We start from the raw sequence: 14,986 nt of genomic DNA on the forward strand, positions 1-14,986 counted from the left end.
GTCTTGGGCCGCCTCACACCTCAGCTATATTGGTACCCTTGTCTGGGGCCGCCTCACACCTCAGCTATATTGGTACCCTTGTCTGGGGCCGCCTCACACCTCAGCTATATTGGTACCCTTGTCTGGGGCCGCCTCACACCTCAGCTATATTGGTACCCTTGTCTGGGGCCGCCTCACACCTCAGGTTCCCGATAAATGACTAATATCATTGATTTTCTCAGCGTTACTGTTAGTAGATTGTCTCTGAAGTGACATTATGACATGTGTAACACGTGCGCAGAACACGTGTCCATGTGTTTGTGAACACGTGGCTGGGCGCTCCTGCAACACTGGAGCGCTCGCACATGCGCACAGGGCTGATATTGTCAGCCTTGTTACCGCTGATGGTCTCGACAAGGTAATATTATAACACATCAATATATCTCTTTCTAAAAGCCCCTCTGAACATATTGGGGTTTTTGTGCTAATATTGGAGGGACTCCTGGCAGGCGTGGCACTCGCGTAGTTGTGCTTGTGGGGGTTTGGCTCTGGCTCTTTGGTCCCGCCTTTCATAACACACACCTGCTGGGGGGGGGGGCGCCTCACAGGACTAGTGTACAGCTTCATAACACACATCTGTTATTGGACAAGTTGGCTCTCAACAGGTGTACAGATTCCTGAACCTACTGGGCTCTATCATATCTACATTTGAAACTGTGTATGGAGTCAGCCTCCACCACATCACTGCCTAATGCAAAGTGTGTATGTGTGTGTGTGTGTACTCATCTATTTCTACTCACCTATTTGTGCTTGCGGGGGTTGAGCTTTGGCTCTTTGGTCCCGCCTCTCAACTGTCAATTAACTGGTGTACAGATTCCTGAGCCTACCGGGCTCTATCATATCTACATTTGAAACTGTGTATGGAGTCTGCCTCCACCACATCACTGCCTAATGCATTCCACCTGTTAACTGCTCTGACACTGAGTTCTGACACAGATCGTTCCTGTGTCTGTATAGTCTGAGGGTAGTTTCCGGTGTTGACATGATCGTATGCTCTACAGTGGAGTTATACATTAATTTCTTAGAAGGAAAGTATTACAGTGAAGTAAAATGTTTATGCAAACTACTAGTCCATGTTAAATAGCTCTCAAGGAAAATATATTTACTACTAGTTATGAAAATAAAAACATTATTAGATAATATTTGTTGTATGAGAGTGTGCCTGACTTAGATCATTAATATGTGGTCTATGTGTATATATATATATATATATATATATATATATATATATATATATATATATATATATATATATATATATATATATATATATATATATGCCGTACCTAGTAGCCAGAACGCACTTCTCAGCCTACTATGCAAGGCCCAATTTGCCTAATAAGCCAAGTTTTCATGAATTAATTGTTTTTCGACTACCTAACCTACCTAACCTAACCTAACCTAACTTTTTCGGCTACCTAACCTAACCTAAAATATAAAGATAAGTTAGGTTAGGTTAGGTAGGGTTGGTTAGGTTCGGTTATATATCTACGTTAATTTTAACTCCAATAAAAAAAAATTGACCTCATACATAATGAAATGGGTAGCTTTATCAGTTCATAAGAAAACAAATAGAGAAAATATATTAATTCAGGAAAACTTGGCTTATTAGGCAAATCGGGCCTTGCATAGTAGGCTGAGAAGTGCGTTCTGGCTACTAGGTACGACATATATATATATATATATATATATATATATATATATATATATATATATATATATATATATATATATATATATATATATATATATATATATATATATATATATATATATATAGGGGATACCATCTCTGGTGCAATTATAGGGACCCTCAGCATCAGAGAAGGGAACACAGAGCATTCAGGGAAAAACTTGCCATTCAACTCTGAATACGTAAGAGTGTTCGCTTCTCCTACCACCCCCCTTTTCTATGGTGTACACTTCATTATGCAAGGTTATACAGTTACATATTTTATTTTATACAAAAAAATAACATTAAGAGGACACAGAAAAAAGTTCGCTTCCTAGAGGCTGTAGATTTCCTCGAACTCCTCCGACGCCGGGCAGGAATCGAGGATGCATTCCCCCTCTGGATCGCGACACTGAGGCGCTGAAAGAGAAAACTTGCTGCTCTAGGGTCTCTTGTGGTGTCAATGAGCTTGGAACCAAGATCCTTAAGAAACCTTCTTGCACTCTCTCCCCATGGGCCTAGGGGTCTCAGACCCTATTGGAACGAAGTTGTACCGATGATCTAATTGCCTGTACTTGGCTGACTTGTCTCTTTCTCTGCGTGTCGCCGCGGCTCCTGCTGTGCCGGCAGAGAGGTTGATGTATGTGGTTGCCAGGGTGGATACACAAGTATAGTCCACACTGCCACCCTTCCACGGTCGCAGTGTGATTCCGTCTGGTCGGTCGGCAAAGCTAACAGAGTCACAGTTCAGTAGGTTGCGGGGCTCTCTCTCCGCTGGACACTGAGCAGAGGCAAGGCTTCTTTTAATGATGTCATTGACTTCGTCGTGTCTAGTGTGCCAACCACCAGATTTTCCACAGTGCAGGCCATGCAATCCATATTCGTCAGCATCTGCCTCGCCGCAAATACACCTATGAACAGTGTGGATAGGGGCAGCAAGACGGAGAGTGACTGCAATACGGAGCTCCCGCAGATCAAGACGTGTGCCTGTCGCAGACATAGGGACTGCCGAAAGGAAGTCCCCTGCATGGGAAGCCTGCACCGCTGTGAGGCGTGGTCGATCACTGGGGGTTGTTGCTGCCTCCAGCAAAGCTGTGGCTTCTTTGTCTACAATGGGGCTGTCCCAGCTGGATTGTTTCTTGGCTTTCGGCATGGCTGGTCTGAGTACTGGGTCTGCCATGGCACCCCATTTCGTGTCTCATTCCGTGTAGTGGGGGTCCTGTATCCCCGCTACATCACTCAGGGTGTCAGGTAGAATTTCCTTGACCAGGTCATCTGATGCTGAGTAGGAAGACAGGAAGGCTGGGACAGCAATTTGGGCGGAAGTGTGGACACCCAAGCCACCGAGCCTGACAGGAAGAGTGGCTTGTTTCCACTGGCATTCGTTGAGGGAGAGGTTAACAACTTTTTCCAGCATGGTCTTCAGTAAGAGGTCATACTCTTCAAGCTTTCGGCTGTCGTAAGATGGGGCGCACCTCAGAAAGTAGGTTAGCCTCGGTAGGGATAGGCATTTGGTGAGGAGATAAAAAGCATCGTGGGCATCGATGTCACCTATTCTGTCTTCCATCCTCCTAAGGTCTGCGATTTTCTTGTCAAGGATCTCCTCAATGGCGTTAGACCCGAGGGGGAGCTCCAAGGAGGGTGCTGTTCTCGGCCCTAATGACATGGGCTCCAGGCAAGGCAGACCTTATTCTAGCTACGATGTCTAGGTTGGAAGAGACTACTTCACACTTGGAAGGGTTCAGGACAAGACCCAGGCTTACTTCTTGCTCCCTTATTTTCCTGATATCTGCCAAGAGATGGTCTACGGTGCCAGCTATAGTGCCATCATCCAAAAACCAGATGTTGAACTCGCTGGACAAGCTTTCGGTGATTTCTTTTAAGACTAAGCAGAAAAGAAGGGGAGCAAGAGGATCACCTTGCTGAACACCTTCACATTATCTGATTTCATGTTCACCAAAGTGCAGTTTTGACTCACCACTGTAGCACGATAGTATGAACGGGTAGAGGGGCCGGAAAGGGTGATGTACGGCACAAAGTACTGCATCTCTTCTGACCATGTTGAAGGCATTCTTAAAGTCCAGTTTGAGCAGGGCCTTTTCATCAGAAATGTTGGTGATGTATGCTCGTGCTGCATGGGCAGCCGCTTCACAGCCTTGGGGGATTCCAAATCCTAGCTGGATTGGTTTCAGCAATTCAGTCAGCAAGTCAGTCTGGTGTTGACAAAGGCTTTAACAAGCCGAAACGTTCACCTCATTTCATATTTCTCTGTAGATTTTCCGCATATATATATATATATATATATATATATATATATATATATATATATATATATATATATATATATATATATATATATATATATATATATATATATATATATATATATATGTATATATGAATGAGGGTGGTACGAGAAGATAATATTAGTGTTCAGTGAGAATATATATATATATATGTATATATATACATATATATATATATATATATATATATATATATATATATATATATATATATATATATATATATATATATATATATATTATCTCATTAGGCATCAGAGCTATTTTATGTCTTGTTTAAATTATTCAAATTTCTTGGTCTTAAATAGTTTTGTACTTTACTGAGAGCATGGTTGGGGTAGCACACTCGTTGTTAATGTAAACAAACAGAGATGGAGCCCGCACGAGTGTCATTGTTTTGGGCTGTTTTTGTCGCAATCATTCCTTAGGGACATTTTACGTTCTGTCCTTTACTGTTGAGCATCTCCAGGGCGCTCAAAACATTGTGTGTGTTGCACCGTGCACAATGTTACGATGTTGTGCACCGTGCACAATGTTACGTTGTTGTGCACCGTGCAGAATGTTACGATGTTGTGCACCGTGCACAATGTTACGTTGTTGTGCACCGTGCAGAATGTTACGATGTTGTGGGGATGTACTGGCTCTGGTAGCCACACTTGGGGAAGATGTAAGCCCTCATTTTTTTTTTTTTTTGAGATATATACAAGAGTTGTTACATTCTTGTACAGCCACTAGTACGCGTAGCGTTTCGGGCAGGTCCCTGGAATACGATCCCCGCCGCGAAGAATGGTTTTTTCATCCAAGTACACGTTTTACTGTTGCGTTAAACAGAGGCTACAGTTAAGGAATTGCGCCCAGTAAATCCTCCCCGGCCAGGATACGAACCCATGACATAGCGCTCGCGGAACGCCAGGCGAGTGTCTTACCACAACACCACGGAAACTGCTTCTTCTTCTGAGACGGATCTTCGACTATTTACGTAATAAACGTTACATTGCCATCAATGAACTATAGCTTTAGACAGGTATAAAAGTTCAGAGTTCTCATAAAATGCTTCTATATTTGTCCCGAGGGATCCACGCGCACAACATTCGCGCAGGTCTGAACCCACCAGAAGTAACCCAGTGTACACCCACCAGAAGTAACCCAGTGTACACCCACCAGTAGTAACCCAGTGTACACCCACCAGTAGTAACCCAGTATACACCCACCAGTAGTAACCCAGTATACACCCACCAGTAGTAACCCAGTATACACCCACCAGTAGTAACCCAGTATACACCCACCAGTAGTAACCCAGTATACACCCACCAGTAGTAACCCAGTGTACACCCACCAGTAGTAACCCAGTGTACACCCACCAGTAGTAACCCAGTATACACCCACCAGTAGTAACCCAGTATACACCCACCAGTAGTAACCCAGTGTACACCCACCAGTAGTAACCCAGTGTACACCCACCAGTAGTAACCCAGTGTACACCCACCAGTAGTAACCCAGTGTACACCCACCAGTAGTAACCCAGTGTACACCCACCAGTAGTAACCCAGTATACACCCACCAGTAGTAACCCAGTGTACACCCACCAGTAGTAACCCAGTGTACACCCACCAGTAGTAACCCAGTGTACACCCACCAGTAGTAACCCAGTGTACACCCACCAGTAGTAACCCAGTGTACACCCACCAGTAGTAACCCAGTGTAACACACACACAGTACAGTGTTGGTCTTGAGGCAACACACACACAGTACAGTGTTGGTCTTGAGGCAACACACACAGTACAGTGTTGGTCTTGAGGCAACACACACCGTACAGTGTTGGTCTTGAGGCAACACACACCGTACAGTGTTGGTCTTGAGGCAACACACACCGTACAGTGTTGGTCTTGAGGCAACACACACAGTACAGTGTTGGTCTTGAGGCAACACACACAGTACAGTGTTGGTCTTGAGGCAACACACACAGTACAGTGTTGGTCTTGAGGCAACACACACCGTACAGTGTTGGTCTTGAGGCAACACACACCGTACAGTGTTGGTCTTGAGGCAACACACACCGTACAGTGTTGGTCTTGAGGCAACACACACCGTACAGTGTTGGTCTTGAGGCAACACACACAGTACAGTGTTGGTCTTGAGGCAACACACACAGTACAGTGTTGGTCTTGAGGCAACACACACCGTACAGTGTTGGTCTTGAGGCAACACACACAATACTGTGGGAAGTTACATGGGATACATTACGTTAACTTACGTCAATTTTACATAGAATAAGAACGGATAAATGAGGAACCTGGGGGTAAACATATTTAACACGGTGACGCAGTTATAACTCACAGAACACGGTGACGCAGTTATAACTCACAGAACACGGTGACGCAGTTATAACTCACAGAACACGGTGACGCAGTTATAACTCACAACACGGTGACGCAGTTATAACTCACAGAACACGGTGACACAGTTATAACTCACAGAACACGGTGTCGCAGTTATAACTCACAACACGGTGACGCAGTTATAACTCACAGAACACGGTGACGCAGTTATAACTCACAGAACACGGTGACACAGTTATAACTCACAGAACACGGTGTCGCAGTTATAACTCACAACACGGTGACGCAGTTATAACTCACAGAACACGGTGTCGCAGTTATAACTCACAACACGGTGACGCAGTTATAACTCACAGAACACGGTGACGCAGTTATAACTCACAGAACACGGTGACGCAGTTATAACTCACAGAACACGGTGACACAGTTATAACTCACAGAACACGGTGACGCAGTTATAACTCACAGAACACGGTGACACAGTTATAACTCACAACACGGTGACACAGTTATAACTCACAGAACACGGTGACACAGTTATAACTCACAGAACACGGTGACACAGTTATAACTCACAGAACACGGTGACACAGTTATAACTCACAGAACACGGTGACGCAGTTATAACTCACAGAACACGGTGACGCAGTTATAACTCACAGAACACGGTGACACAGTTATAACTCACAGAACACGGTGACGCAGTTGTAACTCACAGAACACGGTGACGCAAATATAACATACAGAACATAGTGACGTAGGCATAACACAGAACACAGTGTCGCAGACATAACACAGAACACAGTGTCGCAGACATAACACAGAACACAGTGTCGCAGACATAACACAGAACACAGTGTCGCAGACATAACACAGAACACAGTGTCGCAGACATAACACAGAACACAGTGTCGCAGACATAACACAGAACACAGTGTCGCAGACATAACACAGAACACAGTGTCGCAGACAGAACACAGTGTCGCAGACATAACACAGAACACAGTGACGCAGACATAACACAGAACACAGTGACGCAGACATAACATACAGAACACAGTGACGCAGACATAACACAGAACACAGTGACGCAGACACAACACAGAACACAGTGACGCAGACATAACACAGAACACAATGACGCAGACACAACACAGAACACAGTGACGCAGACATAACACAGAACACAGTGACGCAGACATAACGCAGAACACAGTGACGCAGACATAACACAGAACACAATGACGCAGACACAACACAGAACACAGTGACGGAGACATAACACAGAACACAGTGACGCAGACACAACACAGAACACAGTGACGCAGACACAACACAGAACACAATGACGCAGACACAACACAGAACACAGTGACGCAGACATAACACAGAACACAGTGACGCAGACATAACACAGAACACAGTGACGCAGACATAACACAGAACACAGTGACGCAGACATAACACAGAACACAGTGACGCAGACACAACACAGAACACAATGACGCAGACACAACACAGAACACAGTGACGCAGACACAACACAGAACACAGAACACAGAACACAGAACACAGAACACAGTGATGCAGACATAACACAGAACACAGAACACAGTGATGCAGACATAACACAGAACACAGAACACAGTGATGCAGACATAACACAGAACACAGTGACGCAGACATAACACAGAACACAGTGACGCAGACATAACACAGAACACAGTGATGCAGACATAACACAGAACACAGTGATGCAGACACAACACAGAACACAGAACACAGAACACAGTGATGCAGACATAACACAGAACACAGTGACGCAGACATAACACAGAACACAGTGACGCAGACATAACACAGAACACAGTGATGCAGACATAACACAGAACACAGTGACGCAGACATAACAGAACACAGTGACGCAGACATAACATAGAACACAGTGACGCAGACATAACACAGAACACAGTGACGCAGACATAACATAGAACACAATGATGCAGACATAACACAGAACACAGTGACGCAGACATAACATAGAACACAGTGATGCAGACATAACACAGAACACAGTGACGCAGACATAACACACAACACAGTGACGCAGACATTACACAGAACAGTGTCGCAGACATAACACAGAACACAGTGACGCAGACATAACATAGAACACAGTGTCGCAGACATAACACAGAACACAGTGACGCAGACATAACACACAACACAGTGACGCAGACATTACACAGAACAGTGTCGCAGACATAACACAGAACACAGTGACGCAGACATAACACACAGAACACAGTGACGCAGACATAACACACAGAACACAGTGACGCAGACATAACACAGAACACAGTGACGCAGACATAACATAGAACACAGTGACGCAGACATAACACAGAACACAGTGACGCAGACATAACACACAGAACACAGTGACGCAGACATAACACAGAACACAGTGACGCAGACATAACCCCCACAGCACCACAAAGACAGTTGCGCGTCCATAAAGCGACAAAGCATTAAACAGGTGTCGAGCGGCCGTCGTGAACCTGGCCAGTCAGCCATGAAAGGTGCGGCCAACTACACATGACCCACAATATCTTACCCAATTCTCACAGATATTACTATAACGTGATATATCAAATGAACAAATCCACAAGGGCCTTGGTGAGGGTTCGAACCTATGCGCTGGGTGTTCCCAGACGCGCTCTAGTCAACTGTACCGCGACATGGTAAAAAGAGTTGCAACCTGGAGTGCTGCTGCCCCTACGAGGATGCCGAGGCTTCCACTGAAGCCTAACTGGGGTGTCACACAGCTCCCCCCATGCACCCGGGCGCTTTCAACTGAAGCCTCGCGTCGGGATCCTCGTGGGGGCCTGTCAGAGCTCAGTGTCAGCGCTCAGTGTTCAGTGTCAGTCCTCAATGTGAGCGTTCACTGTAACCGTTCCGTTCAGTGCGACCGTTCAGTGTTAGTGCTCAGTGTGAGTGGTCATCGTTCAGACGTGTTAGCGCTAAATGTGAGCGTTCGGTGTCAGTGTCAGTGCCCATTGTCAGTGTTCAATGTCAGAGCTCAATGTTAGCACTCAGTGTCAGCGCTCAGTATTAACGCTCAATGCAGTATTTGTCCTGGTCATCTAACCTGTCCTCCTACAAAAAACGTTGCTTTTCACTCGTATGCGTTACATAAGGCCAAAATTCGTCGTACTAGAAAATGAGAGCGGCTCGCAAAAGCGACGTACTGTCCTGTTTTCTGTTTTGGGTCCTCTGGTAGGTCAGGAGAGGACAGAAACGTGGACAGAGAGAGAGAAATCTCAGGTGGACGGGCTGCGTCATTAGCACTGAAATTGTGAGCTAATATTAGAGGTAAATGAGAGCAGTAGGTGCTACACCAACCCAGCAGGGAGCGCGGAGGGTAGAAATAGCCTCAGCTGCTCCATCTTGAACTTGAACTTGTAGCAGAGTGTGGCGTCAGCCTTGTATGTTGTGTGTTGCCAGAGTCCACCCACCAGCAGGGTGTGGCCGGCGTCACACCCTGGGTGGTGTGTGCTGCCATACACCACCACCAGCAGCAGGGTGTGGCCGGCGTCACACCCTGGGTGGTGTGTGCTGCCATACACCACCAGCAGCAGCAGGGTGTGGCCGGCGTCACACCCTGGGTGGTGTGTGCTGCCATACACCACCACCAGCAGCAGGGTGTGGCCGGCGTCACACCCTGGGTGGTGTGTGCTGCCATACACCACCACCAGCAGGGTGTGGCCGGCGTCACACCCTGGGTGGTGTGTGCTGCCATACACCACCACCAGCAGGGTGTGGCCGGCGTCACACCCTGGGTGGGGGGTTCCTGGCGACCTTGGCGTACCCGGGTGCGGACGCCGGACAAGGCAGCAGCTGTGTACCTAATCTTGGTAATACAAGACTAAACTAGAAGAAGGCATTTGTTTACCCGTCTTGAGGCTGAGCCTCTGTGTGGTGATACGTCACAACAATTAAAGGTTTACAGAAAAGTACAACAGAAGGTACAACAACAAGTTTAGACCAAATATATAGCAGCAGTTCGTGTTAAGATGAGCAGGGGCGTATAATTATAGAGCAGTACAAGTGTCTAAATCAGCCGGGGACTATAATTATAGAGCAGTACAAGTGTTAAGATGAGCAGAGGGCTATAATTAGCTCGCCTGCACACTCGCATGATCGTCCAGAGCCCTCACATCACCGCGACAAATATGAACCAACTTGGCAACATCAGTCACCATTACTAAAGTTGGAGTGTTGTTGTCGTGGAGAGTTCAGGACGGCCCGTGACAGCGGTCCTGGCAGAGACAGGCGCTTGACGCTTGGGAGGGTAGCCTTGACGCTTGGGAGAGTAGCCTTGACGCTTGGGAGAGTAGCCTTGACGCTTGGGAGAGTAGCCTTGACGCTTGGGAGAGTAGCCGTGACGCTTGGGAGAGTAGCCTTGACGCGTGGGAGAGTAGCCTTGACGCTTGGGAGAGTAGCCTTGACGCTTGGGAGAGTAGCCTTGACGCTTGGGAGAGTAGCCTTGACGCTTGGGAGAGTAGCCTTGACGCTTGGGAGAGTAGCCGTGACGCTTGGGAGAGTAGCCGTGACGCTTGGGAGAGTAGCCTTGACGCTTGGGAGAGTAGCCGTGACGCTTGGGAGAGTAGCCTTGACGCTTGGGAGAGTAGCCGTGACGCTTGGGAGAGTAGCCTTGACGCTTGGGAGAGTAGCCGTGATGCTTGGGAGAGTAGCCTTGACGCTTGGGAGGGTAGCCGTGACGCTAGCAGGATATAAGGCTTAGCGATGATTTTTTGTTTTGGAAAAAGTAATCACTAAGCCGTATCCCATTTCAGAGTGAATTTAAGGTCTGGGAAGTCCACCTTCTGAGGAATATGTTAACAAGAAGTGAAGTAATTAGTGGTGTTTTATGTTAGTTCGTGTAATCGCCTATTAACATTTATAGGTGTAGATAATTTACTATCAAAGTTATTTTCCTGAGATTTGAAACATCTGAATTTCGGACGTAGTCAATAAGATAAAGTTAGTTACCGAGTTTCAGCTCTTGTCCTCCGCCTTAGTTCGCTAGTGTACTTCCGTTATTAACTATTCAATGTTCACGAACTTGAAAACGAACATATTTCAAACATAGCAAGAACAAAAGAGATGCTTTCGAGTTTCACCTCATGTCCACTACCTCTCGTTCTAAGTTGTAGTAATTTATAGTTTTTGACCGTTAAATATAATTCCTTGTATGTCATTTATGAATTATAAGCAAGCAAGCAAGTCAACATTCGAGCACCATTCTCTCTCTCCTTTCCCTGCTCTTACTGCCTCCCTCCCTCACTTGCGCGCGCAGTCAGTCGCCCAACTTCCACTCCCTCCTGGGCACGCCGCCCCTGCCGCCTGCTCCTTTACCTCCGCCTCCATCCCTCCCTACTCACTCCCCCCCACAACCTCACACTATCTACCTCATCCACCTGCCTCCGACTTACGCATAAACCTGCCCCCATGCGCCCTCCTCACACCCCTCCCCAGATCCATCTGCGCACCCAAACCTTCTCCTCTCATGCCCACCCTTATCAGCTTTGCCCGCGAGTATTTGAATTTGTTTTCACTCTCCCTTATTTAGTGTGTTATTCTCATTTTACCCGTTCTTCATCTATCCCTGTAATGGTCTGTTACTATCTGTTCCATGAGACGAAGTTTCATGGAACAACGTTTCTTGGGAAAGCAGTCATTACCATGCATCTCACTGCTAATCTTACCGTATTTTGTCAATACTCACCTATACATGCAAAACTTCTCTATGCTAAATAATATACTTGCGCATTATCTATGCTCTTTTAATGTTCTTACATGTTCACTATGTTCGTCACATACTCGAGGCATGGTGTTACATGTACTTTGCCTACCCTTCGCATGTTTTCTTTGTTATTCATGTTCTTTGCATGTTCTCTTTATGTTATTAATGTTCTCTGCAAGTTTACTATATGTTCTCATGTTCTTTCATGTTCTCTGTATTTCTTTAAACCAAATGTAAAATTGTTCCAATTACATCCTTATACAGTAACAAGTTCATTGTTACTTATTATCAACAGAATTACTGTTTCTCAAACAAATTAGTTACTTATTTACTTAAAAACATGATTTACAATTTATTTATTTAGTAATTACCAAAAGTTATATTATTTAATTACAAATGGTATTTTCAAAATTTGACTCAACTATAAACTTACTTGTAAAACTGTCAATTAATTTCTTTTATCAACTTAATATTTCTTACTGACACTGCTCTTAACTAAGGATATTATTTATGCAGTAACAAGTTTACTAAAACAATCTTTGTTTAGTTTCTTAACTAAAATCACTCTTCATTCAACTGAAAAATAGTCATGGTGTCTTCATAACACATCTATACATTAATAAATTTTCTTGCAATCAGAAACGTAATCAAGGGCATCGTCTCTTAATGCAGTGAGAAAATAGTCAAGGGAATCTTTCTTAACGTTTCTTAACTAACATTATGCTTTGTGCTACTGAAAAATAGTTACCTATCTTACCTTCCTGATGTATCTTAATGTAAATTCCCTAACCCAACCTATTCAACATAACCAACCTAACATAACTAACATAGGGTAACTTTCCTTACATAACCTAATCTACCTAACCAAACGTACCTAAACTCCTCTACCTAACTTATTTTAATTAATTTTCAGTTAGTGTTTATTCATTTTCAGTGGATATTTGCTAAGAATGGGTGTTTTAAGCACATTGTTCATATTTACTTAAAGTTCATGAAGTCTTTCACAAGTTTAATAATCTCTCACATTTTATATAAATACTGTATGTAAAGATTTCGTTGAGTACACATTTGTTCTTTAAGAAATGGCTCTAATATTTAGTTTTTAAGATTTACATTAAATTACCCTCTAAATATTTTTCTTTGTGTATATTTATGTTTTGTGGGATATACATATCTTAACCTAATCTCTGTCAGATCTCTGTATTTATTGTGTTTGATCTAATTTGTATCAAGCTGAAACTCAATAACTAACATTATCTCATTTACTACGTTCGAAATACAACGGTATTAAATCTAAGGAAAATAACATTGATAGTAAAAAAACAACACCTGTAAATGCTAAGATGCTGGCCCAAGAACTAACATCAAACACTACTAATTACTTCACATACTTCTTGTTAACATATCCCAAGAAGGTGGACTACTGAGACCTTAAATAATCCCTAAAACCGGGTAGAGCGCAGCGATGACTTGGGACTGCACACATTCACCCTAACAAGAGTACAGCTTAACGATGAGTTTTTCCAAAACGAAAATTCATCGCTATGCCTTATATCCTTCTACTGCTGCTTCCTGAGAGTAGCCTTGGTGCTTCCTGAGAGTAGCCTTGGTGCTTCCTGAGAGTAGCCTTGGTGCTTCCTGAGAGGAGCCTTGGTGCTTCCTGAGAGTAGCCTTGGTGCTTCCTGAGAGTAGCCTTGACGCTTCCTGAGAGTAGCCTTGCTGCTTCCAGAGAGTAGCCTTGGTGCTTCCTGAGAGTAGCCTTGGTGCTTCCTGAGAGTAGCCTTGGTGCTTCCTGAGAGTAGTCTTGGTGCTTCCTGAGAGTAGCCTTGGTGCTTCCTGAGAGTAGCCTTGGTGCTTCCTGAGAGTAGCCTTGGTGCTTCCTGAGAGTAGTCTTGGTGCTTCCTGAGAGTAGCCTTGGTGCTTCCTGAGAGTAGTCTTGGTGCTTCCTGAGAGTAGCCTTGGTGCTTCCTGAGAGTAGCCTTGGTGCTTCCTGAGAGTAGCCTTGGTGCTTCCTGAGAGTAGCCTTGCTGCTTCCTGAGAGGAGCCTTGGTGCTTCCTGAGAGTAGCCTTGGTGCTTCCTGAGAGTAGCCTTGACGCTTCCTGAGAGTAGCCTTGCTGCTTCCAGAGAGTAGCCTTGGTGCTTCCTGAGAGTAGCCTTGGTGCTTCCTGAGAGTAGCCTTGGTGCTTCCTGAGAGTAGTCTTGGTGCTTCCTGAGAGTAGCCTTGGTGCTTCCTGAGAGTAGCCTTGGTGCTTCCTGAGAGTAGCCTTGGTGCTTCCTGAGAGTAGTCTTGGTGCTTCCTGAGAGTAGCCTTGGTGCTTCCTGAGAGTAGTCTTGGTGCTTCCTGAGAGTAGCCTTGGTGCTTCCTGAGAGTAGCCTTGGTGCTTCCTGAGAGTAGCCTTGGTGCTTCCTGAGAGTAGCCTTGGTGCTTCCTGAGAGTAGCCTTGACGCTTCCTGAGAGTAGCCTTGGTGCTTCCTGAGAGTAGCCTTGGTGCTTCCTGAGAGTAGCCTTGGTGCTTCCTGAGAGTAGTCTTGGTGCTTCCTGAGAGTAGCCTTGGTGCTTCCTGAGAGTAGTCTTGGTGCTTCCTGAGAGTAGCCTTGGTGCTTCCTGAGAGTAGTCTTGGTGCTTCCTGAGAGTAGCCTTGGTGCTTCCTGAGAGTAGCCTTGGTGCTTCCTGAGAGTAGCCTTGGTGCTTCCTGAGAGTAGCCTTGGTGCTTCCTGAGAGTAGCCTTGGTGCTTCCTGAGAGTAGCCTTGGTGCTTCCTGAGAGGAGCCTTGGTGCTTCCTGAGAGTAGCCTTGGTGCTTCCTGAGAGTAGCCTTGAC

General features: G+C 45.2%; 2 protein-coding genes across 7 annotated transcripts in view; one reads left to right on the plus strand and one right to left on the minus strand.

Moving 5' to 3' along the window:
• The window catches only part of LOC123767771 (glutaminase kidney isoform, mitochondrial), a 188,314-nt gene that overhangs the window by 3,494 nt on the left and 169,834 nt on the right, over positions 1-14,986 (plus strand). The gene's annotated exons all lie outside the window — the stretch shown is intronic.
• LOC138355335 (uncharacterized) lies at positions 10,624-12,251 on the minus strand. Its single transcript, XM_069310214.1, has 2 exons — positions 12,219-12,251; positions 10,624-11,142 (listed from the first exon to the last, which is right to left on the minus strand). Exons 1-2 carry the CDS (start codon positions 12,249-12,251, stop codon positions 10,624-10,626), a joined length of 552 nt encoding a protein of 183 aa, XP_069166315.1.

This window comes from Procambarus clarkii, chromosome 67, assembly GCF_040958095.1.
Source record: "Procambarus clarkii isolate CNS0578487 chromosome 67, FALCON_Pclarkii_2.0, whole genome shotgun sequence".
In the NCBI taxonomy this organism is placed as follows: domain Eukaryota; kingdom Metazoa; phylum Arthropoda; class Malacostraca; order Decapoda; family Cambaridae; genus Procambarus; species Procambarus clarkii.